The sequence below is a fragment of the Onychostruthus taczanowskii genome, unplaced genomic scaffold (genome assembly GCF_017590055.1).
Source record: "Onychostruthus taczanowskii isolate IOZ18803 unplaced genomic scaffold, ASM1759005v1 scaffold278, whole genome shotgun sequence".
In the NCBI taxonomy this organism is placed as follows: Eukaryota; Metazoa; Chordata; class Aves; order Passeriformes; family Passeridae; genus Onychostruthus; species Onychostruthus taczanowskii.
The window spans coordinates 88,628-110,622 of record NW_024500106.1 but is presented as its reverse complement, the minus strand read 5'-3'; the positions used below and the strand labels follow the sequence as shown (position 1 = coordinate 110,622).

The 21,995-nt window shown below is 44.3% G+C and overlaps 1 protein-coding gene and 1 long non-coding RNA gene across 6 annotated transcripts in view; one reads left to right on the top strand and one right to left on the bottom strand.

The window, feature by feature from the left end:
* The window catches only part of LOC121337551, a 35,948-nt gene that overhangs the window by 11,084 nt on the left and 2,869 nt on the right, over positions 1–21,995 (bottom strand). Inside the window, exon 4 of the long non-coding RNA XR_005952913.1 lies at positions 6,960–7,050. This is a non-coding gene — a long non-coding RNA (uncharacterized LOC121337551). The remainder of the gene's footprint in view (positions 1–6,959; positions 7,051–21,995) is intronic.
* EVA1C (eva-1 homolog C) overlaps positions 1–21,995 on the top strand; it is a 41,201-nt gene that overhangs the window by 18,461 nt on the left and 745 nt on the right. For 2 of the 5 annotated variants that reach the window (XM_041407689.1, XM_041407690.1), the window contains 6 exons: positions 3,210–3,406; positions 6,690–6,813; positions 9,795–9,947; positions 17,156–17,299; positions 20,571–20,642; positions 21,277–21,369. In XM_041407689.1, the coding sequence (XP_041263623.1) occupies positions 3,365–3,406; positions 6,690–6,813; positions 9,795–9,947; positions 17,156–17,299; positions 20,571–20,642; positions 21,277–21,369 (628 nt within the window). In that variant the 5' untranslated portion in view covers positions 3,210–3,364. Of the gene's footprint in view, positions 1–2,803; positions 3,063–3,209; positions 3,407–6,689; positions 6,814–9,794; positions 9,948–17,155; positions 17,300–20,570; positions 20,643–21,276; positions 21,370–21,995 lie in introns of those variants that run through there. The other 3 variants (XM_041407688.1, XM_041407685.1, XM_041407687.1) reach the window with 3 other exon arrangements.

The following is a 21,995-nucleotide window of genomic DNA, read 5'->3' as shown; positions in this document are numbered from 1 at the left end:
TGTGTGCTTTAGGCTTAACTTCTGAGCCAGTCTCTAACGTCTTGTACATGATTCCAGATGCAGACCACTCCATACACTGCTTATGAATGTGTGTCCTGGATAAATGGGAAAGTGCCTAGTGGGGCTTTCACACAGAGGTGTAGAGATGTTACTGGGGCACTGCAGTATTCCCAAGGTTTTCTAATTTGGACAATTATCATGGTAGTTAACTTTTCTTGTATAGTTTCATATTGTTTTAAAGAGTAACATTTGTTGTTTCTGAATAAAGAGGAACTTTATAGTCCTGCTCATTACAAAATGACACTTGCAAAAGTAACTGGTGCAGCTGAACACCATCTCCCCCTTCATTACCTAACCCAGAAAACAAGGGAAAAAAACCCAATATTAGTTTTAAAACATTAAGTAATCTAAGGTTTTTATGGGGTCTGGTTACGATTCTCTTTGCTCAGGGTAAGAGACCGCAAAAGTCACAAGTCTTCTGATTGCCCAGCCCAAGTGAACAGAGCCATGACCTCACTCCATCCATGCTGGTTGTGTTCCAGCCCTCCCTCTACCTTGCTCTTCGGAGAAAGGGAATCTCCTTGACCATCCAGGAGCTAGTGAAGACTTCTCTGGCATGCAGGGGACCAGGACTTGGAGGTCTGCTGTAGTCCAGGAACAGCCTCCAGCTCCCATATTTAGATAGTAAAAGACGGTTTTCCCCAAATTCACAGCTAACTGATATTGATGAAGTAAACACAAAAAGAGAGGACAGGAGGCTGCCCCAGGAAGAGTTCATCCCTCACAATGTCCTCACTCCTGATCACTACGGCTGTTATTACTGATAGAGATTACACCTGATTTTCCCCTAGCCTTACATTGTTGTTTGGCTGAATTTTCTCCCTCCTGGAAAATCTGTTTCTGAACAGAAGTCAGTACACAATATAGGGATGTGCATGGTCTCAAGAAGGTGAAGCTTCTACCAGGGCAACTACAAGTCACACTACCCAGGAAAGGAGGAGAAGCAGCAGCTGCTGAGGAAACTGATGAGTGCAGGGCAGGCAGTGCTCCCCTGTGAGGAGAGGGCCAGCATGAGGACAGGAAAGAACCTGGAGTTCTTCAGAGAAGGGTAAGAGGAAATCATGACTTTTGGAGTGGGAGTCCTCCCTCAGCATGGGCTGTGAGCTGCAAAGGACTGACTGTTCCATGCATGTCTGTGTCTGCAGTAATGAAAAATGCAGGTTTATGTGGTCTGCCTTGTGAGATGAGCAATTTAGATACTATGTCACCACTCCTGTTATCAGAGAACATTAGGTTTCAGCAATTTCCATTACTATTTTTGTCCCTTATTGTGTGCAAATCCACAAGGATTTTAGTAACAGCAGAGTCATGTTCAGGCTGCTTGGAAGGCTGGAGAGCAAGATATCTTATTTTCACCAGTCCATCTAATGTCATTTTAACAAGTGAACCATATTGCTCCTACAGAATCAGAGCAAGTTTTTTATAAAGACATTTTCTTAAAGGATTGAATAGTTGCAATTGTTGGAGAAAGGTGCTTAGATGCTGGATTAGGAATTTGCAGGATCAAAGTAGCAGTTAAGATGCCAGGGAACTCATCCAAATCACAGCATAGCTGATATTCTTTAGGGAATACTGGACTGTTTTGTATACAGCACTCTTGGCCCCAAGTAACTTAAAACCTGAAGAATTGAAATGATTAAAAATATTGGGTCGTATCTGTGAGGGTGAGTGCCCGCAGCTCACGCAGGGCTGAATAGCCTGACCCCGTGGCCCTTTGTGCCCCTGCGGTGATGCCAAAGGCGTTCAGCAAATGCCACAGGAGGCCCCTCTGCAGCACTGGCCATAGTGAAGTCACTTGGGTGCAGTTGGGCATTCCGCCCATTTTCCTGGCAGCGTTCGGCATCTCTCAGGAGCAGGCTGACAGAGGAGGGGCTCTGGCAAGGAACTTCAATTATTTGTGATCTCAGTTACACAGAAAATGTAGGGGATGGGTTTGGTTGTGGGCTTGGTTATTCTTTTTAACCCATGAGAAGCTGTGGGGATTGCTGCTGGACTGGTCTCCTTGAGATCCAGAGTGCAAATGCAGGGCATGAAACTGTGCTGTCCCAGTTCCAGTGGCAGTGCTCAGACCGAGGTCAGTGAGGCGGGGAACTCAACTGCAGCTCTGCTGTGCTGGAAGGTGCATCTGCCTGCTCCTGTCCTCCCCTGGGCTCTGGGCAGGGAACAGTAAAGATAACAATGGAGAGGCTTCTCCTTCCTCCACACTTAATAACTGATAGGGAAGCTGATTTTCATTATCCAGATGCACAGCTGGAGCTGGAAAAGATGCCAGAGAAGTGACATGTTTGACCCATCCCTGGAAGTGTTCAAGGCCAGACTGGATGGAGCTCTGAGCAATCTGTTCTAGTGGAAGGTAGCAGGGGGGTTGGAATTAGGAGATCTTTAGGGAACTTTCCAACCCAAGCCATTCTATGATTACATGTTTTTCTTATCTTTTGCTTGAAGTACTAAAGTTTCTATTTAAAACTTTTTTATTTTAAATCACTTGTCTTTGAGGAAAGTTTATGAAGGGCAGAAGTGTGAAAATTAAATGGCACATTTTACTTTAAGGGCAAATTTTAATTAATTAAAAGGAGTGAACTTTTTTTCAGTATTTTCTTTGAGAAAACTAATTTTTGTTTTAACAATACAAAAAAGCCCCTGATTCGCCCACAATAAGAAAATGTTCCCACAAGAAAATGTGAGGGGTTTTTTTTCTTCCACTATACTTAAAGAGCATGTGAAACACAACTGCCCACGAGCCCTAAAGTGCAGCACATCCTTTTAACAAGACGTATAAGGAATACCTTAGGCAGCTGGAATGCGAGAACCTGGCCCAGAAAACCCAGTAATACCCTTCTGACTGCTGCAGACACGCCCTGGGATCGTGAGCAGCCACGACTGGCAAGGGCCTGAGCCCATGGATTGTCTGTACAACACATCCTGCTGCTGCTGGAGTGCTGGGAGGGCTCGCACTCCCTGCCACGAGACCTTGTGTTCTCCAGCCCTAGAGCACGTAAGAGGTGACCCATTCAGAGAACTGGGTGGCTGGAGGCCAGATGTATAACCTTGACTACAATGCCCTTTCCGGAGACTGATTGTGGTTTTTTTATTGTCTAACGAGCTTGTCATTTCCTGTGCTAGTCGTAACAGAGCTGAGTATTTTCTAGGTTACCTAACGAAGCTCCTGCAGAATCACACGGCCTATGCCTGCGACGGGCAGCACCTGAGCCTGCACTGCCCTCGGCACTCAACCATCAGCGTTCAGTCAGCGTTTTATGGACAGGACCCCCACGTGTGCAGTGCTTGGGAGCCTGAAACCAGGATGACAGAACCCAGGAACTGCGTGGCACCCACCTCTTTGCAGGTACCACATGTTTGTAAAGGTTCTTAAGGTACAGAATGTTTTTTATGGTTTCCCTGCCATTTCTGTGCAAGAGTTCTCAACCTTGAACAAGACAACACTGTACCTATGGCAGTTTGCCATCAAAAGTGTTACAGCTGGAAGGGTTTGTCTGGACAGCAGGGTATTACTGTAGGATTGTGAGAGCTCTGAAGATTGCCTTCCATTGTGATGAACCTTGCTTTGAAAACCCCATTCTTAAAGTTCCCTAAAATTGTCCGCTCCTTTCCATTCAAGAGATGGTCATGGCTGAGTTGACCAGTCTTAATCTATCACAGAGGCCCTCCTTGACCCCAGGGGAGGATACAGGCACTGGACAGAGTGAGGTTACAAATCCAGCGAATAAGATGACATGCTGGCTTATTGCATGCTTTTCTTCCCTCACTGAAAAGGCACAGCAACAGCTAAACAGCAAATCCCAAGAATTTCTGCAGATACCTGCATTTCTGTGACTACCTGATTTGTATCAGCAACATCCTAAGGTTTGTTTGTTGGGCCTGCTTCAGTATAGCTTAAAATTATTTATACTTCATCAGTTATTAATTTCTGCTGTAGAGACTTCTGTAACAAGGTCTGACTTACACTGCTGTCAAAGGCTTGTTTCATCTTAGTGAAAAATACCCAGTGTTCTTCCAAATTCAGTAAATCCTTCCAAAAATGAGTAGTCAGTGGAATCTGAACATGTTCTGTTTGTTAAACTTGTAAATGCTTTACAGAAGTTTTGATGGAGTTTGCAACATTTCTGTCTGTAGGCCACACGTTCCTTCTTGACATCAAGGAATGTCTGTTCCCACTACTGAGTTGAAGGGTATTATGAAGTGGTTGGCAGTAATATCCTCTCTCCAGAAACAGTATTAGGGCAATTTTATAAGTGTGGCTCACCCATGATGTACTGCAATTTTTGAAGACATTCCAAACATGACCTATGGGCCATGTGAAAGTACATCTCTCCACCAAAAACAGCAGGCCAGATGCATCCTTAATGTTATATTACTGGCTGCAGTAAAGTAGCACCAATTATTATTTTGGGCTTGTGAGTGCCTTTGTAACGTCTCCATGGGCACTTTTTTCCCTCAAATATAATAAACACAGCATGGGGTAACTGTTATATAAACTACCATCATCATTTGGGCACTGTGGCTGATCAAAGGCATGAAAGCATTTTGGCAAGGCCATGAATTTGTCAGATACAAATGCTCTGCATCTCAGGGAGTTTCAGTTCTGTTAAGGAGAAGGAACACATCTTGTAAACTGATTTCTTAGAAAAGAGCACCAGTGACCTCATCCCTCCTTCCCTTCTCTTTGGAAGTGGATCTGCAGCCTGCACAGGCAGCTGAGATGATGCCCTGTAGCTGGGAGGAAGCATCACAGGCACATTTTACAGAGACCTCTTGTCAGAGGGATCTGGCTAGAGACAGTAACTGCCCAGTGCTATTTTGGGTATCATTGTTTGCTTTTGGAGCTGTGTGCTTCTGCACAGCATCATGACAGAAAATGCAACTGCTGTTCACATTAGGCAGGAGAAAATACAAACAGATGCACAGGAGATGATTCAGCTCAGGTGCAAACAGAAGGTGACTCAGCAGGGGACAGCTATCTTTATTTACTAAATATATAACTCTTATTTCACTGGTCCCTTCCAGAACTATCCCAATTAAGGAGGAACTTGCAACTCTGTAAAAGGAAAATTGACTGATAAAATTAAGTCTGTGCTTAGCTTCCCTTTTAAACCTTTAGAGTGCATTTAATGCTGAAAAAGTGTTGGATGCATGTCCTCTTCCTCTGCCAATGTGAGCTGTAGGATCGCTGCAATGTGCCAATGTGTGTCATTGCTGCTTGGGAGGGAAGGTTTCCAATGATGACAGCAGAGATCCAGCCACTGCCAACTCTCTCAGCCTGGAAATAGGAATGCAGTTTGTGCCACCACAGTGGTACATTTGTGATTTGGTCTCTTGGTATGACTGAGACCTCTTCTGATGAGAAAAAAAAGCAAAAGTTCCCATAGACTTTGAGCGACTACCTACAACTATCAGAATGGTTTATTACAGTTACTCCTGTTAAGAGTGGGGTGACCTGGAGATAACACCCTCCTTTGTCACAGCCTGCTGTAATTTAAAACATCATGAATCCTGTGTACAACCACACAGACTATCCAAAAAGAGTGTCAGAAAAGACCTCTCTTAACTGAGTTTTGGAGGTGAATAAGAATTTCCTAAATCCACTGCTGCATTAAAACTGGTGTTTTTAGGTGTTTGGCTTGTGACTGTGTTAAAAAATGGACAGGCTGGCCCTGGCAATGTCTTCATATTTTCTGCAGCTACAGTTCCAAGAGCACAGCTGGAGTGTGAGCACCAGTGTGAGCAGTGCAAGCACTCAGTCCTTTTGCCAGATTGGGAGAGAGTCCACATAACACTTTGTATATAACACTGCTGACCTGTTTGTGGTCTTCCTCTGCTGCCACTCCCGGGGAAGCTGCACTTTAAGAACCAGGATATATCGCTGGACCAATGAATTTGGAGTAGATATGTCCTTAGAACAGCACTAAAAACACCCCACAAAACAAGACAAGGAGGCAGAGGATAGACTTGCACATGTGCGCTATCCAATCAAACCAGTTCTGAAATTTGCTGATAATGTGTGTAACTGCAAGCGAGCAGGAATTGTCCCTTAAGCAAGAGGTCCTACACATGGCTTAAAGCTTGAGTTGTACTTATCATTAGTCAGAACTCTTTCAAGTGAAAATTATTTACAGAGCATGTTCAGGTACATGTAAGCAGATCAAGAAGTGGTTAAGAAGACACCTTTTTTGTTGCCATGCCTTCCCTGGACACTGCACTCCCATAAATGTGCTCAGGAGTGTACAAGTGCCTCAGGTATCTCAGTGGGACAGCTGGGGGCTTCGTGTGTTTCCACGTGCTCTGGGCTCTGCACCATCGAGGCTGTGGTGGCACTCAGGGCAACTTGGCCAGCCTCCCCAGGGGCAGAGGGAAAAGTGACAAACAACAAGTTGCTAACATCCTAATTTGCTGTGAGTGTGGCTGTGATGAACGTGTTCCCATAAAGTTGGCCATGACTCCAAGTCCAGTAGAGCTATGGCCTAGATCCAATGATGCAGATGTTTCTTGCATGTTTATAGCCAAAAATTGTGATTTCTCTCCTGTGTAGAACAAAGTACAACTAAGTGTTTTCATTGCTTTATAGCTTCATGCCTTGTTGTCAAGACTATCCTTTTTGCCCATTGTTCTAGAAAGTACTGGATGAATGCCAAAACCTGAGATCCTGCCAACTCCTTGTCAATAGTCGGGTTTTTGGGCCTGATCTGTGTCCAGGGACTACTAAATTCCTCCTTGTCTCCTTTAAATGCAAACCTAGTAAGTAATCTTTATCAGGCACATGTGTTTTTCTGTGTGTTTTGTTGCTTGTTTTGGTTAAAATGCCACTGCACAAGGCTTTGCATAAATCCATGTGAGGTTTTGGGGCTCTTGGATCAATAACAAATTGTTCTTTTCTACTTTACCTTAGGTCTCCATTGTGTTTGCAGCTTCAGGGTGCTTGCTGCCAGTTTAATGACCAGTGTAGTTCGGCAGGGGCAGATGTCAGGCATCAGACTAGAAAGGAAAAATGTTACGGAAATTATTTTTAATGAGATAGCAATGATAATGTAATATTAGAAAGAGCTGAACAGCAAAACCAGATGCTTGGGCTAAGGATCCAAATGAAGAAGGTATCCCTAGGAAAGAATATGCAAAAAATACTTAAGGAGCTGGGCCCAAAGCTTCCAAAGATTCAAAAATTCCTTCTGTTTATGGAATAATGGCCAGAAGATACATGTGGTGATTTGGGTAGAGGCTTTTATTGTAGAATCACCTGTGCTCTGTGCAGGTATTTGATGCTGATATGTGAAGGGACAAATCCTGCCTTAAAGAGAACCCACATTGTAAACATGAGAAAGGGGAAGAATGATTAAGATAATCCTCATGAGATTTCCTTTATTGGTGGTTTTTAATCGTTCTCATTGTTGCTATGGTATGTGAGAACAAGTTCCAGTAGCCTGGGGGCTCAGCTCTTTTGGCAGTGAATTCCCAGTGTGGCTGAAATGGGTCCCAAAGAAAACACCTGAATGATGATTTATGGGGAGGTTCACCAGCCAACACAGAAATATCAACCTTAGAGAAAGCACTAAAGGGGTTTTCTTTCATCAGAGCACTAAGATAGATATCAGTGGTAAAACAGGAGTAGGTGGCAAGCAAACTGAAGGGCCAGCTCACAATGGAAAGTAGAAGTCAGAGCAGAGAAATGGAGTGGAGTAGGCAGATGTTCCTTTGGTAAAGCACTGACTCAAGAACTCCTGGGGAGATACAGTGGGCCAATCATTAGGGGCAAAAAATGTGTGAAATTTAAAATTTTCATTATCTGTTTTATTATATCAATAGTTTAATTATTTTTGTATATTGCAATTATCAATAGTAGATTAATAGTCCATTACTAATAGTAGATGGTTTGAATATCATAGCAGTGTCTGTGTCATTAGCAATCTCTTTTTGCTAAACAAAAGTGAATTGGGATCCTGTTTATTACTTTCAGAAGATGCTTAATATTTTTTCCCATGGGAGATGAGCTTCTTTGAGTATATAGTATTTTCTGTGATCTGACTTTTTAAAAAGCTGGTGAAAAGTGTATTTAACAGCAGCTGCTGCCTTCAGAATTGAGGGATAGTCCAATTCCAGGGCAAATGACAGGATTTCTAGTGACAGGAAATTTATATTTGTAGGTAAGATACCAATATTGTTAGTCTTGGCAGTGGAAAACATCCTTACTCAGGAAATCACTTCAGCATAACTTCAGGTATATTTTGCAGTCTCCTTGCCTTCAAGTGGGCATTTAAGCAGTTGCCTAAATCCCTATTTAGAATTATTGTTGCCATATCCTTACAGAGGTTTATGTTGGGCTCTTCTCCTTGCCTGATACCACTTGGGGTTATACATACTTCCACAGCCTCTCCAGCGTAGCCAGGCAAACTCAGAGTCCAGCTGCAGGCTGTCAGTCCTTGGGCATAAACCCCAGGTTTTTGGCCTATTTATGTGTACACAGCATGGCAGGTGCTTCTGCAGAAGTCACAATCTGCAATAGGTCAAGTATTTTTCAAAATGTTTCCAAAAATGTTTTCAAAATATTTTTCAAAATCACTCCTTTTTACACTTAAGCTCATGGCTGTTGATGAGCTTGAATGGTAAAAACTGGACGGTTACCAAGAACACTAAGCCATTGTTTTAGCTGTTCTCTTCTGGAAGAAACAATACTGCTTTAATCCATGAGTAGATAGGAGGTTTTTCTCTCTCCAGTTCCTGAAGAACCAGCATCCACCCTCCACTCACAGGGACACCAGTCGCTAACAATAAGGTTTCCCTTTTCTTCTGCTCAGCTCAGGAATCTCCTTTTCCTGTTTTCACATTTTTGAGGACAAAAAAATTGGAGGAGAATGAACTCTTCTCCCTGCCCTAATCTGGCATAGAAAGGTTTGGCATCACAGCTTAACCAGAAAGACTTAAGAAGGTAGAGTGCCACCAACAGAGTGGCTGCTTAGGCCAGGAAGTGCCTTGTTGGCCAGTGGCAGATTTAAAGGGATACCCTAGGAGGGATAAGCCATGAAGAGGAGCTCAGTGCCTTCCCCACCTCTGCTGAGGGTGCTGCCAGGGTGCTTGTGCCAGCCGAGCAAGGGAGGAGGGGATTTTTTTCAGGCCTCTAATTCACATCACTTTGCCAGCCAAACTTTCAAATGAGCCCTTGCTGGACAGTGCCACCCAGGGACACCCAGTGACTCTGGAGGAACAGTGCAAAGACAGCTGAGAGCTGAGAGCACTGCCTGGCCTGGGATGGGGATCCCGTCCTGGCCTTTTGTCCTCCCATTGTCCGTGCCTCGCCCAGCGCTGTCACTGAGCCGTGCCAGCCCTGCCCGTGAGTGATGAGGGTGCAGAGGCAGCTGAGGCATGTGTAGAATGCAACAGTGTCCCCTGGAGAGACAAAAGAGAAGGATGAAGCTTCTCTTGCTGAGCAGGAGTGGAAAGAAAGCCAGTAAAGCAGGGGGGCTGTTCCACTAGGAAAGGAGATTGGCAAAATTAGGGTTTTCTATTCTGTTCAAGATGGAGCCACAGGCTCTAGCCAGTCACTTGGGCACAATTCATTTGGAAGAAGCACTCTGCTCTTGACTTTGTGTCTAGCTGTACAGGTGCCACGTGTCACTTGCAACAGCATTTGCAGGAAAGCTGGTTTCTGTCCTGCTGCTATTTGCTATTAACAGTCCAGCAATTTAAATTGCCTCACGCTATCATATTGCTGTTTGCTTCTACTTTAGCTGAATACAAAACCAAATCAGCATGTGAAAACCAGGAACTGAAGCTCCACTGTCAGGAATCCAAGTTCCTTATCATCTACTCGGCCACCTATGGCAGATGGGCACACGAGGAGAGCGTCTGCTCAACAAAGGCGGAGCACACACCCCCCTTTGGTATGTTTGGGCACCACTGAGGGACCTTCTCCAGGCAGGAGCACAGGGAAGAGAGAACACAGGTGGGGAGAAACTTCAGGTGCAGGAGCAATGGTGTTTTGAAAGCATCCATGATGGCAAAGTGAGAGACATTATTTCTGAAACTCAAACAAATTGCCCAATATGAAGGACAAACATAGAGTAAGAGATGCAGCAAAGTAATGAACTTCCATATAGTTAATCAGTTCTTAATATGATTAGCATCAAAAACTAGTTCCCTTGCCTTGAATTTAGGTGACATATAATAAATATGAGCTGTTTGTCTCTCTTCTTCCTCCAGCTTCTGACAATGACCAGGTGACCCGAGAGTCATGATACTGTGTCTTACTGCTTCTTCTTCTTCTTCCCTGATACCTGTTTCTGCCAGATATTCCCTGCCTTAGCTGCAGACTGTACAGAGGGGGTCCATGGGGCAGGGCCATTTCTTTAGATGCTGTTGTATGACCAGGCCATAAGCTGTGGTGGCACATTAGGAAATTAAATATGCCTGGGACTTCTCTCCGGCACCAAGTCAGGAATGTCCTCTCTACCTAGTGCTAAACTGAATAATAGGTTCAGTGGTGACACCAAGGACATGAAGGTGACTTTTCAAGCCATGAGAAGGCCAGCATGAGCTGAGTGTGCTTTTCAAACCCCTTGGTACCACACAGGGAAGGGCTTGCATGACTGACACCAGCCCTGTGCAAGGCTTACATGTCACCTATGAGAAGCATCTCTGAATATCAAGAAGAGATCAATAATTAATCTTAAGAGCCCTTTGTCTGCAAGCCAATGTTTCTGTTTAGTTACATAGATACTATTAAAAATTTATTGGCTGAAAATTGCAATCTGTTCTTAGCCAACAATCTATTTAAGATTGCCAGGTCTGTGTTTCACAGCGACTCTCTTGGGCCTTCACACAGACTTAGCTGTGCCTGTCCGTTCTGTGGAGAAAACATTTCAGCAGGTCTCTGACAGGCCCCCATACCCCTTATGACAGTGGCATTAACAGGTGACAGGGCAGAGATGTCTCAGCTGATCAAGAGGCTGCCATCCCACTCATGTCTTGCACTTCACCGACCTCTCAAAATCACTCCCTTGCCTCTAATGTCAGCACTCACAGTTCACAGATCAGAATTCTGCAAACCTTTCCTAATGGATAAAGTGAAAGAATCTGCAACAGCAACAAGCTCTGCTGTGGCCCTTGTGTAGAAGCACCTGTGCAGCAACACCCTGGCTGGCACTGGTTTTGTGTTATGCAAAGCAGCCTAAGACAGTAGTAGTAGGAGAGAGCATAAAACCTGAGACAAACACAAAGTAGATCTACAGAAGGTAGATCCTTGTATAGATTTCCTACTACTTAATGGAAGTACTTGGCCTCTTCCTGCGTGGTATCAGTGACTTTCTGCAGGAATTGGAATTTCCAAGAGCCCCCGTGGTGGGGCGTGGGAGTTCACATTCAGTTATCACAGAAGACTTGGTACTTAGGAGCCAGACCAAACTGGCTCCAGATCTATCTGTCTTGAGCCTGAATCTTATTTATGTGGTTATGTAAGCACCTACAGATGTAAGTGGGTGCACAATTAGATTTCTGCAATGATTGTGTACCTTTCTCTCAGAGAAAACAATGGTAATTTGAATGTAATGACTTGAGACAGCTCTTCCCTCCTGAATCAGAACCCATGCACCCATTTATGTTTGCACCAAAAGCTCAATTGGCTCCAACACACATGCATTATTATTTCTGCTCAAATTGGTGCAACTCAGTCTAAGGGAAGTGCTCAAGCCATTCCAGTTCTTTTCCAGAAAAACTGTGAGGTAATTTTTTTAGCACTATGCAGAAGATAAGTTCCCCACAGGTCCTAATGACAGGCCCAGAAATTCTCTGGTGAGCTCCAAAGTTCTGCATCTCTCAATACATGATAGGGTCCTGGCAGGTGTACTGGGTATTGAACTGGATGCTCCTCGAGATCTTGGCTCCCTGCTGATATGTGTGATAGCAGTGACAGACAGCAGCTTTGGGCTGGGACAGATGGGTTCTCAAGCACCGCTTTTCTGTGAACCACCTGTCAAATCAGCTGACAGATTTTCAGAGTTTACTTCAAAGGGATCCCAGGAAAACATACAATTTCTTTGGCATAAAGGCTCTTCTCCATATAGGAAATAAACTGTATAAATCCATCTCTGTTGTGGGAGGTATCTGTGTGGCCTTGAGCACTTGTAGGATCCTGAGCCTCACCCTCCACACTGACCATGAGTACCTACTCAGACAACTGGTTTTCTGAGCCAGTTTGATGGTAAAACCCAGCTTCTGCAGCTGTCCAAATGCCTGGCACTGTTAAGCCTGTACAGACTTTCCAACAACCAACTTTCCTGTTTTACTAAGACTGTCAACAACTTCACAAGAAAATTCTGGGTGTGGTTCTGTAGCAGATGGTTCTGCCTAGAGGAATCCATTGTGCCCAGCACCAAAGCAGGAAACCGTAGCTGTCTGTTCCTGTGAGAATTGCTGCCTTTTCTGACCCATTATCTCTGTTGTATTTGTACTAACATGTGCATGAGGAAACAGAAAATTTATTGGTCAGAAAAAGTTAAAGAATTGTGCCAGAACAGGTTACCATAGAGAGCACCAGGAAAATTCAACAAACACCTCTCAAATAATAACTTACTCTTGTTAATACATGAAAATACTTGAAAGAAGGCTTGGTAGCAGGTCATCTCTAGGTTCAACTTGCAAGCTAAAACACTGCAATATCCTTCCCAGAAATTCCTCTGGATGCACATTGGCTGGTCAGATGTATGTTCCCTCAAGCACCAGTGGCCAGCAGAGCCCTGAATTTCACCCCTGTCATGGTTGTCATTGCTGGAAGGTGGGGTTCTTTCCAGTACAGCTCGCTCTTTTACCCAGTCCCACTTTTGGAGGGTTGAGAGGGGAGGTGGAGAATTCACAAACTCTCATCACAGTTTGCACTGTGCCAAGACATACCCTGGGGTTGGAATTTGTCCTAGTCTCCTCTTTCTTCCCAGTGGAATTCAGATAAGAAGAAGGGGTGAGAAGGTCAAGCAAGAGGGATTTTCAGAATCCTGTAGATCCTGCAGGTTCCTTCCAGTCCAACTAGGTCTCATGATTTTTTTTTAATGTAACAGGATTCTATGATGATGTGATTATTTTTGTTTGGATATTGTAGCCAATTCAAAGGGCCTCTTATTCACCGATTGATTGATAAGCTTTTGGTTTCTGTCTCTTACTAAAAGATGTACTCTTTGCCTGCTGTGAGCCTGATGTGTCCCCAAGGAAAAAGTCTCTTGAGAGCAGAAGTAACAGCAGTGAAAGTACAAGCAGCTTTAGGCAGATCTTGAGATGTTTCCACACTGCCTTGGAACTTTGGGCATGGGAGACAGGAATCAAATTAATTTTGTGGATGCAAAAGTAAGGATAAAATAGTTCAATTTTGCTTCCACCACAAAACCCCTTAAGTCAGCTCTGTCTATATGCAGACATCAGATATGAAAAGGTCCTTGTCTGTGTCAGCCTGAGCTAACTGAGAAGCTAAATATATGCTTCGGGCCCCAAGAGGTGCCAGTAGGAGCCATTGCACCCCTTTGCCCCAATGAATGTTGTGAAGACAAAACTCCCGTAAAAGAAAAGGTTTTCAGTGCAGCAGCAGGATGAGGAGTGATTGTTTGAAGGGAGGAAGAGACCAGCCACCATTTCTAGAGTCCAAATAACTTTCCTCTGAGATGAACAGGGAAGATCAGATTATGCTGGTGGAAGTTGCTTGGAGCACGCTGAGACACACATCCCTTCAACTAGCAATGTTTTCTTTACCAGCAGTTCAGGGGTTTCTTGGGTCTATTTTTTTAATTGCTCACATTTGTGAAAGGTTTGGAAAAGTACACTTGGCCCTCAAGTCTAAAAGGAGCCAAGGAACTCCTGTCTACACACATGCAGGAGCAGGGAGTCTGGTTCCTGCTGTCAGGAAACGGAGAGCCGCACTCGGCTCTTGCGCTTGGTGTTTGGTGGGGTGGACCCCCCACTCTGCACACGCATCTGCAAGGAGGAGAGAGACACCAAGTTTCGGGGGGTTTTTGACAAAAGTGCTGCTGATCACATTGTGTCTTTCTGCTGGAATCAGCAGTTTGAGTGGCCCTTTTCTGATGCATAGGCAGGACCCTGTGAGCCTTGCTCTTGCATAAATTACCATATTATTTCAGCAACTTTCTTTAGGAGTCTGCAGCCTTAGCTTGCTCCAAACTCCACAGTTTCCCCTTGTGCGTTCATGTCCCCACAGCTGATAATCTGGGCTCCACAAAGCACAAGCCATCCTGATTTGGAGGTGTGAAATCTTTGCTTTCAGTTGATTTTAAAAGCAAGCTCCTTATTCTTCTGCGTGTGGGCACAGCCCACAACACAAAGCGGCTTGAGTCGCAGTTGGGGATGAAAGCAGCTGGAAGCATTTGGAGAGGGTGAGACAGGACGCTGCCTCCGGAGCCTGGCACAAGATGCTCCATCACCTGCAGGTTTTGTGTGGCAGGGTGGAAAGAAAGGGAGGGAAAGCTCCTCCTGTCTGAATTGAGAGCAGCTTTAAGAAACCAGAAGACAAATTACTTCTCATTAAAGCCTGTGTGATTTATGGCATGTCATTTGCATGCCAAAACTTTCCAAAACAAAGCTAATTAGGGAGCTGAAAGAGCCTTTCCTCCAGAAACAAGGCTTTCTGCTCCAACTATTAAATAGCTGCAGTCAGACTGGATAGTTTATTAGTGCATTAAGAACCTCGTCTTGACACCCGTGTCCCCGTGCCATCCATAGCAGTGTTTGGTACAAAAGATGCACCGACAGTCTTGGTGTGTAGCAACTTTGGGAGAAAGGCATGGAGAAGGGAGTGTTTTCCCAGCCACATATTGCTGCCTTGTCTGCCACCGCTGGATGCCACCAGCCTTTTAACACTCTGGGAATGTGCCTTTCCAGAGGCAGGTTATTGAAAATGTATGGTACCAGTCTAACAAGCCCCAGGGATATCTGTGTAGATCAAAAAGCACCTAGTTAGAAAGAAGCCACACTGCATCACTGCGTATTTATGTTCATCTCCCAGCTCATGGTTTCTTTGGGGCCATTCCATGGGATTCCTTTACTCAAAACACAGCGCTGACCTGTCCTCATTCAGTCACTGGAATAAGGTAGTTGACCAGGAGGAGGATAAGTTATTAAAGTGAATCCCATCATAGCTGCTGGGAGAACTACTGGGAAGATAGCAAGGCCACATGTAAACCAGACAGGATTTTTTATTAAATCACTAAAACCCAAAACCTTTTCAGAATGCAAGAAGTTTTAAATAAGTTGTTTTATGTTATAACACTTTCCAGGTAATGTCTGTCCTGTCCTGCATTTGCTCACCTATGACACCAGGCAAGCTTTGGGAGGTTCTCCAAAAACTGGCCTGCCAAGAACCTGCAGGCATATAATGACTGGCTCCTCAGGCAGAGGAGCCAAATCCAACATGGACAGAGATGATTAGAAGCTATTAAGTCCCACAGAAACATGAGCAAAGGCAAAATGAAACATACCCTAGCCACATCACTGAATATGTAGAAAACCATCAGCACAGCATCCTCCTGGTTTTATAAGGCACCAAGAGTAGCTCCCAGGGCAGGAAATTCTATAAAAAACATAATTCAGTTTGCCAGTCTGCTTTTGTGCTCCCAATCTATTAATATATTAATCACTCGACAACTCTTCCTGATACTCTCCAGTTGGTTTTGTACTTGCCAAAGTAAGCCTAAAACATCCATGCAAATATATCCTTACTCATCTGGAATTACCAGGGAGGGACACTAAAACTGCTGAGTTACTTAATCAGAACTACTCAATGCTTTAGGTCAGCCCTTCCCTGCCTTCCCAGCACTCTCTTGAGACACACAGGTATTGGGATTTTAGGTCTCTGAAAAGTCAGAGAGCTCTGTCCTAAAATCCATGTCCAAAACAACCCACGAGCCCATTTCCAGACAGATCAGCCCCATATCTCCTGATAGCTCTGCCCAGGTATATGACTTCTTTAGTACTGGTGTCAGGGAGTTAACTGTAAAAATCACACATCTGCCCCACTTTTAAACATTAAATGTCAGGAACTCAGTCTCAAACCTTCTCTTCTGTTCAAACAGATTTGGGGAACCTGTGGACTATCTTTGCAAACAGTGTTTGTCCCTCCTCTACAGAGGCACAAATGAGCTTCTGCAGTTGGCAGCTGTCTGGAGGCCATCCTTTATTGTAGGAAGAGGGGCTGTTTTAATCCCCAGAGAATGATATTTCTGACCTTTAGAGCCCCCTTGCCTCAGAAGCTTAGAGTGAAACATATCCCATACACAGAAAGCTGCAGTGTGTGAGGTGATGCAGAAGGATTCAGAGAAGTATTACTTGCTCCAAACGTGCCCTTTCTGCATCCTTTTTGTTTAGAAACCAAAACTACAGGGTGTTTTTTGCTTTGTGGCTTGGAGTTCAGCAAATGTGGATACAGAGAACTTAATCACATTTAGAGACGTTCTATTTTTTTAAAGCAGAGTGTGACTCACACACTTTCCCACTCTCATAATTTCAGCTCCAGTGCAAAACCCATTATTGGAAGCCACATGTTTTCCTGGTTAAATATTGAGCCCATTTTGACCTCTTCATAGTAAACCAAAAGCTACTTTTTAATACCCTGAACTTCCCTGTAACCTGAGCTGTTGCAACACATAAAAACTGATCTCACCTGACTTGAACTGGGATATCCAGTCGACTCATCTCAGTAACCCAGGGCTGAGAAACAGACTTGGAAACAGCCTTTAATCTCTCTTGATTTGAGATGGCATAGATGGAGAGCTATTTGGATGTGCTTATTTTTTCCAGCCTCCTGAATGAATATTGAGACCTTACATTGGGCACCTGTATGGAGCTTGACGAGACTCTTTCTGCACCCTTTGTATGCACCTGTAAGGCAACATGGGAGAGTTACCTCGCTGCAAATTCACATTTTTATTGCAGCTGACTTCCTTGCATTAACAAATCTTAATATTTAACCCTGAAGTCCTGCTAAGGCGAAGTTACACCTGAGATCAGGTGCAGATTTGTATCTCTAGTCATGCATCCAGCAGCTCTCATTTCAGATAACACCAGGGTGTTGTATATTTATTGTATGTATTTTTTCTTTCAGACTGTTTGTCTTACACAGCACTGGAAGTGTTATCAAAGAGGTGTTATGGGAAACAGAGATGCAAAATCATTGTCACTAGCCAGGATTTTGGAAGTCCGTGCCTACCCGGAGTGACAAAATACCTAAATGTCAGCTATGCATGTGGTAAGAGCAAATGCACAATTATTTTCAAGGCCTCATTTCTGCTTGCAGAGACACACACGCATGTCCACAAATGGGCACTGAGCTTTCCTAAATATCCATTTAACATCCTTTAACACAGGAAGTTTGTGACACAGCCATACAAAATACATGGATATACCCCCTGGGCACAGCGGCACCTAACAAAGACTCTGGCATTAAGGGTTTTTTTGCTATTAAAAAAACTATGTAGTTCAATATTTTTGAGAAATACTATCAAGATAAGAGTTTGTTCCACAGAGCTCACCTGCAACAGAGCTAGGAAAAATGAACTGGCATTGCCTGGCATCAGTGCAGGTAAAACAGTCCAGCATAATTGAAGCACTGTGTACAAGCCCAGTCCTGAAACCTGATTCATGTGAGCTCATCTACAGCTTCTCCCTCACAGAGGGGTTTCCTTTCCCATGGAAAGCAAAGTGAAGGTTTATGAAAAGTAAAGGTTTGAGGTTATACATCCCTTACAGGACTGAAAAGTACTTCAGCTCATTCGTCAAACAAGAGGGAACAGTTTTCCATATTGCTTGCTACAGATTAATATAATTTCATAAGAGGCAAGCAGAATTCCCTAAAATACTTCAATAGGAGCAGCTCCACAGGTACATACTGCAGAGTCCTTTGGCTGCATCCCTAGTGAGCAGTGGTCAAAGGGCACAGGTTACCTGAGACATGCTTTTAAGAACAAGTGTAAGATTGATGGCCAGATCACCTCTACATGAAGATCAGAGGAAAATGAGCCCCAAGAGATTTTCAGTCTCCCCAGGAATTGGTTTGTCAGCTGTGAAAGGTGGTGCAGTAATTCAGCTTCCTATTATCGGAGAGATCTGGGAATCTGCCATTGGACTAATACATTATATTACTGTGCAGCTGCCTTTGTGAATGAGCTAATGTAATTCTCTCTAATTAGCATGAGCGTAATTACAACAAGTCATTCCTCTTTGCATGTCTGTGTACCAGAAAAGCAGAGTGAGTTTGCTTGTGAGTTTGTTTGCACTGGAATTATGCATTCTGTTATTTAGGGATGTGGTTTTGCAAAAACACGTGGGTAACAAATAGTGTTCTTTTGTATTGCTGGCACATTTGGAAGAGTTTTTTGTCTGCCAAATCTTACTGGGCTATGCAGTCTGAAGCATTAGCCAATGATTTGCAGATCCGATTACTTTACAGATCATCTAAGGAACATGGCAAGAATTTGGCATATTACAAAATTATAGTTTCCATTCATTCTCCTCACTAGAGGATGCCTGCTAATCTGATGCTTCCCAAGATAATGCAAATAGATCTCCCCTTGTATTGACAGGAACTCAGCAGAACAGTTTTGTTCTCAGGGCTGTAACACACTTCAGAGTATTTCTGTCATGGTCAGGAGTGTGAAAAAACCCCATATTCCCCACCCAGTGGTCAGCAGCTGTTTAGGGGTGGTGTGTCTGGCTGGATTCTTACACTTGCAGTGCAATCCTGATAGTAAAAACATGACAGGAGCTGCGAGGTGCTGGTTTCTGGAAGTCTCAGTGCCCCCAGTGATCTGCTCAGCACCATCTCCTGTCTGCACGAGGTGGGACCTCCTGGCTCCTGCTGAGCCTGCACTTCAGGGACAGGGACTCCTCTCTCAGGAAAACGGCTCCCGCAGCCCCGCGGCGTATCGCACTCCCCGGCTGCCAGAGTCCCTTTGCGGGCTGCCTTTGGCAGCCTGCAGGAGGTGACGGACTCCTACTTACCAGAGCAGTGCTGGCACAAGTTGTAATACAGATGTGATCATCTTAATAAAAATTCCTATTCTGGCACCAGCTGTTCTGTTCAGAGACCTGATGTAGCCTATACCAGTCGAAGTCCTTGCATCTGCAAGGCACAATAATGAAAACAAGCAATGCAAGCAGCCAGTGGCCCTTTCTGTCCATGCCATTTTGAATTAAACATTCCCCTGCAATAAATATTTGGATGGCATAGGGGAAAAGAGGAAGCGAAGCCCTGGGGAGCTCACCCTGGGAGGAGGAACATCAGCACAGGTGAAGGAGTCCCAGGCCACACGACAGGAGCTTTGCACTGGAGAAGGTGCATCCTCCCAGGATGTTGTTCACCACACAGGCATGTTGTTCAGAACAGCTTGGCCTGCACATGCAGACTGCAGACTGGAAACAATCCTGCTCCCTGTCTGCCCCATACACCAAGGAAAGTATTCTGCTGCTGGAAAACAGCTACAAACTACCACGAGGTACAAGACATAATAGAAATGAACTTATTTACCTCTCTATCTGTTGGCCTTCCACTGCAAACAGGAGCTAAGACTCCCAGAAGGATTCCTTCATCAGGAAAGGAAACAGCTCTGACTTTGAGGCCACACAGAAAGAAAAGTTCTGCTCAAAAAGAAGTGCTATTTTTAGTTGTTTTCCAAGGGAAAACTATGCTAAGCTGCAAAACTCAGTCTCCGCTATTCCATTTAACTCTCTCAACACTATTTCTTGGCAAATGTTTCTATGTGGGATAGAGGTGAGCGCCATACTTGAAATTTCTTCCTTTTTTACCCCCCCTGCCTCCCATCAGTCTGAAAATCAATCAATCTGCCCTCACATAGTACAGGAACAGGTGCCAAGATCTGGGTGGCTGAAGGCCCCATTCATCCATTACAGAATATGTGAACTCTCAATGCCTGAACAATGCACCTGGTTGTAGTTCTATTAATTATTTGAAGAAAACTGTGAACACTTATCAAGGGAATAAAATAATTACATTAGAAAGATGGAGCTCATTTATTCCCATCCTCCTCACCTTCCTCAGCAACTGTCCATCTCAGAAGCTTCCCAAATGACATCACACAAGACTTCAACATTTATCTTAGAATGACAGTGAATTCTTCTCATCCAAACCCAGTATCTAGATGCAACTTAGCATCTGGCTGTAGCCCAGTTTATGCCAAATTTAGAGGCCAATTTGTCTCCATCCACTGGTTGGCACACCCTTGAGGGGCTGAAAACGGGGCAGGTTGCCAGGCTGTATGGAGATGCACTGACGTTCCTGGAGCAGGCTGGTGTGTGAATCCCGTCACAGACCCAGAGCTGCCCTGACTTCACACAAACCACACAATCATTAACATTGGCAAAGACCTCCAGGATTGATTTCAACCTTCAATACCACTGTCAGAAACCCAGTTAGCAAACTCAGGGTTAGCAGTGGGATTGTAAATAACTGGGGAGAGGGCTCTTAAAACTAACAGAACACAATTTATCTTTTTTCTTTGCAGTTCCTAAATTTATCCTCACAGCAGTCAACCCCCTGGTCCCTGATAACAAGTCTTCCATCAAACAGAATGATGGTATGTACCACCACAGACCCGGGGTTTGGGATGAAGTAGTGGAAACCCTGATGAAAGAGCTGCTCTTCCCATTGGAGAGCAGAGGACAGGGTGGGAGTGGGATGTGAACACAGTCCTGCAGTCACGGCAAAGCTGTGGGAAGAGTGACCTGCCCAGAGCCAGCATGCTGGGAAGAATAAAAGTGAAATTGTAGCTGTTTCAGGGTGAAGAATCTTTTACAAGTTATGCCAACACCAGCTCTTCTTGAAGGCCACAAAGTTAAGGATGAGCCTGATGCATGTCCTCAGTAACAGAAGTGCATGGCATGTTTGGGTTGGGAAAGCCATTGGAGAACTGTGAAGCTTCGTGAAGTAAAATTATTTCAGAAACCCCAATGGGAATAGGCACAAGGGGCTTCACTTGGCAGTAGATGCTTTTAAATGAATTTGCCATTTTCTAGATGTTTGATATTTTCAATAACTTGTTAATTATACTTTATTTAACTAATCAACCATTGTTTGGTCTAGTGTTCTGCAGCTCCTTCAGCACAGCACTGGCCTGCCTGTGTTTTGGGTGGACTTGCTAGCTGGAAAGTTACTGGGTGAATATCAGTTTAGTAGCTTCATTGAATGTGCTTTACCTCCTCATGTCACAGGTGTGGACCTTGATCCAAGGGAATCGAGACTTCCAAAGAAAGACGGAACTATTGTTAGCTCTAACTACTTGGCTACATTCGCATACCTTAGAGGTAGGAAAATGAGGCTGAGATTGTTTGGCTCACTAGATCGTGGCGTTGTGGGAAAAGGGAGGATCAACTCCAAAGGCTACAAGTAGTAATCCCATGCTTATGGTAATGATATCATTACAGTATAATCACAATCTTGCAGATGAGACAATCCCAGCATAATTGATGTTTAGGGAATATTCCTTGCCTTGAAGGACTCAAACTCTCTTAGCAACTGCAGCAGAGATATTTTTTAATTTTGGATGGGGACTGTTGGTTGTTCAGTAGTTTTGAAAACATGGCCCTGACCTGTGAGAGCACTGGAGACATCCATCTTTGGAATTATTGGGTTGCATACATACATGGATCATCAAGGAATAATAAAAAAAAAGCAAAAAGTCATCCCAAACCCAGCCATCTCTGCTGTGAGACAAAGCAGCTTCTGTGACTTAGCAATACTAAGGTGCAAAGGAAGAAAAGTGCTCCCTACTCAGCCTGGCCTTGAGATGCTGCCGAGGCCCTGCAGATCCCAGAGTCACTCTTCTCATGCCCCCTGTTTGTGAGGGCAAGGCCCATTCTGGCAGGATGGCTGGAAAGACCAGACAAGGTGTGCAGAGTTCTGGCAGCTGGTTGACAACAGCACTGAGCTG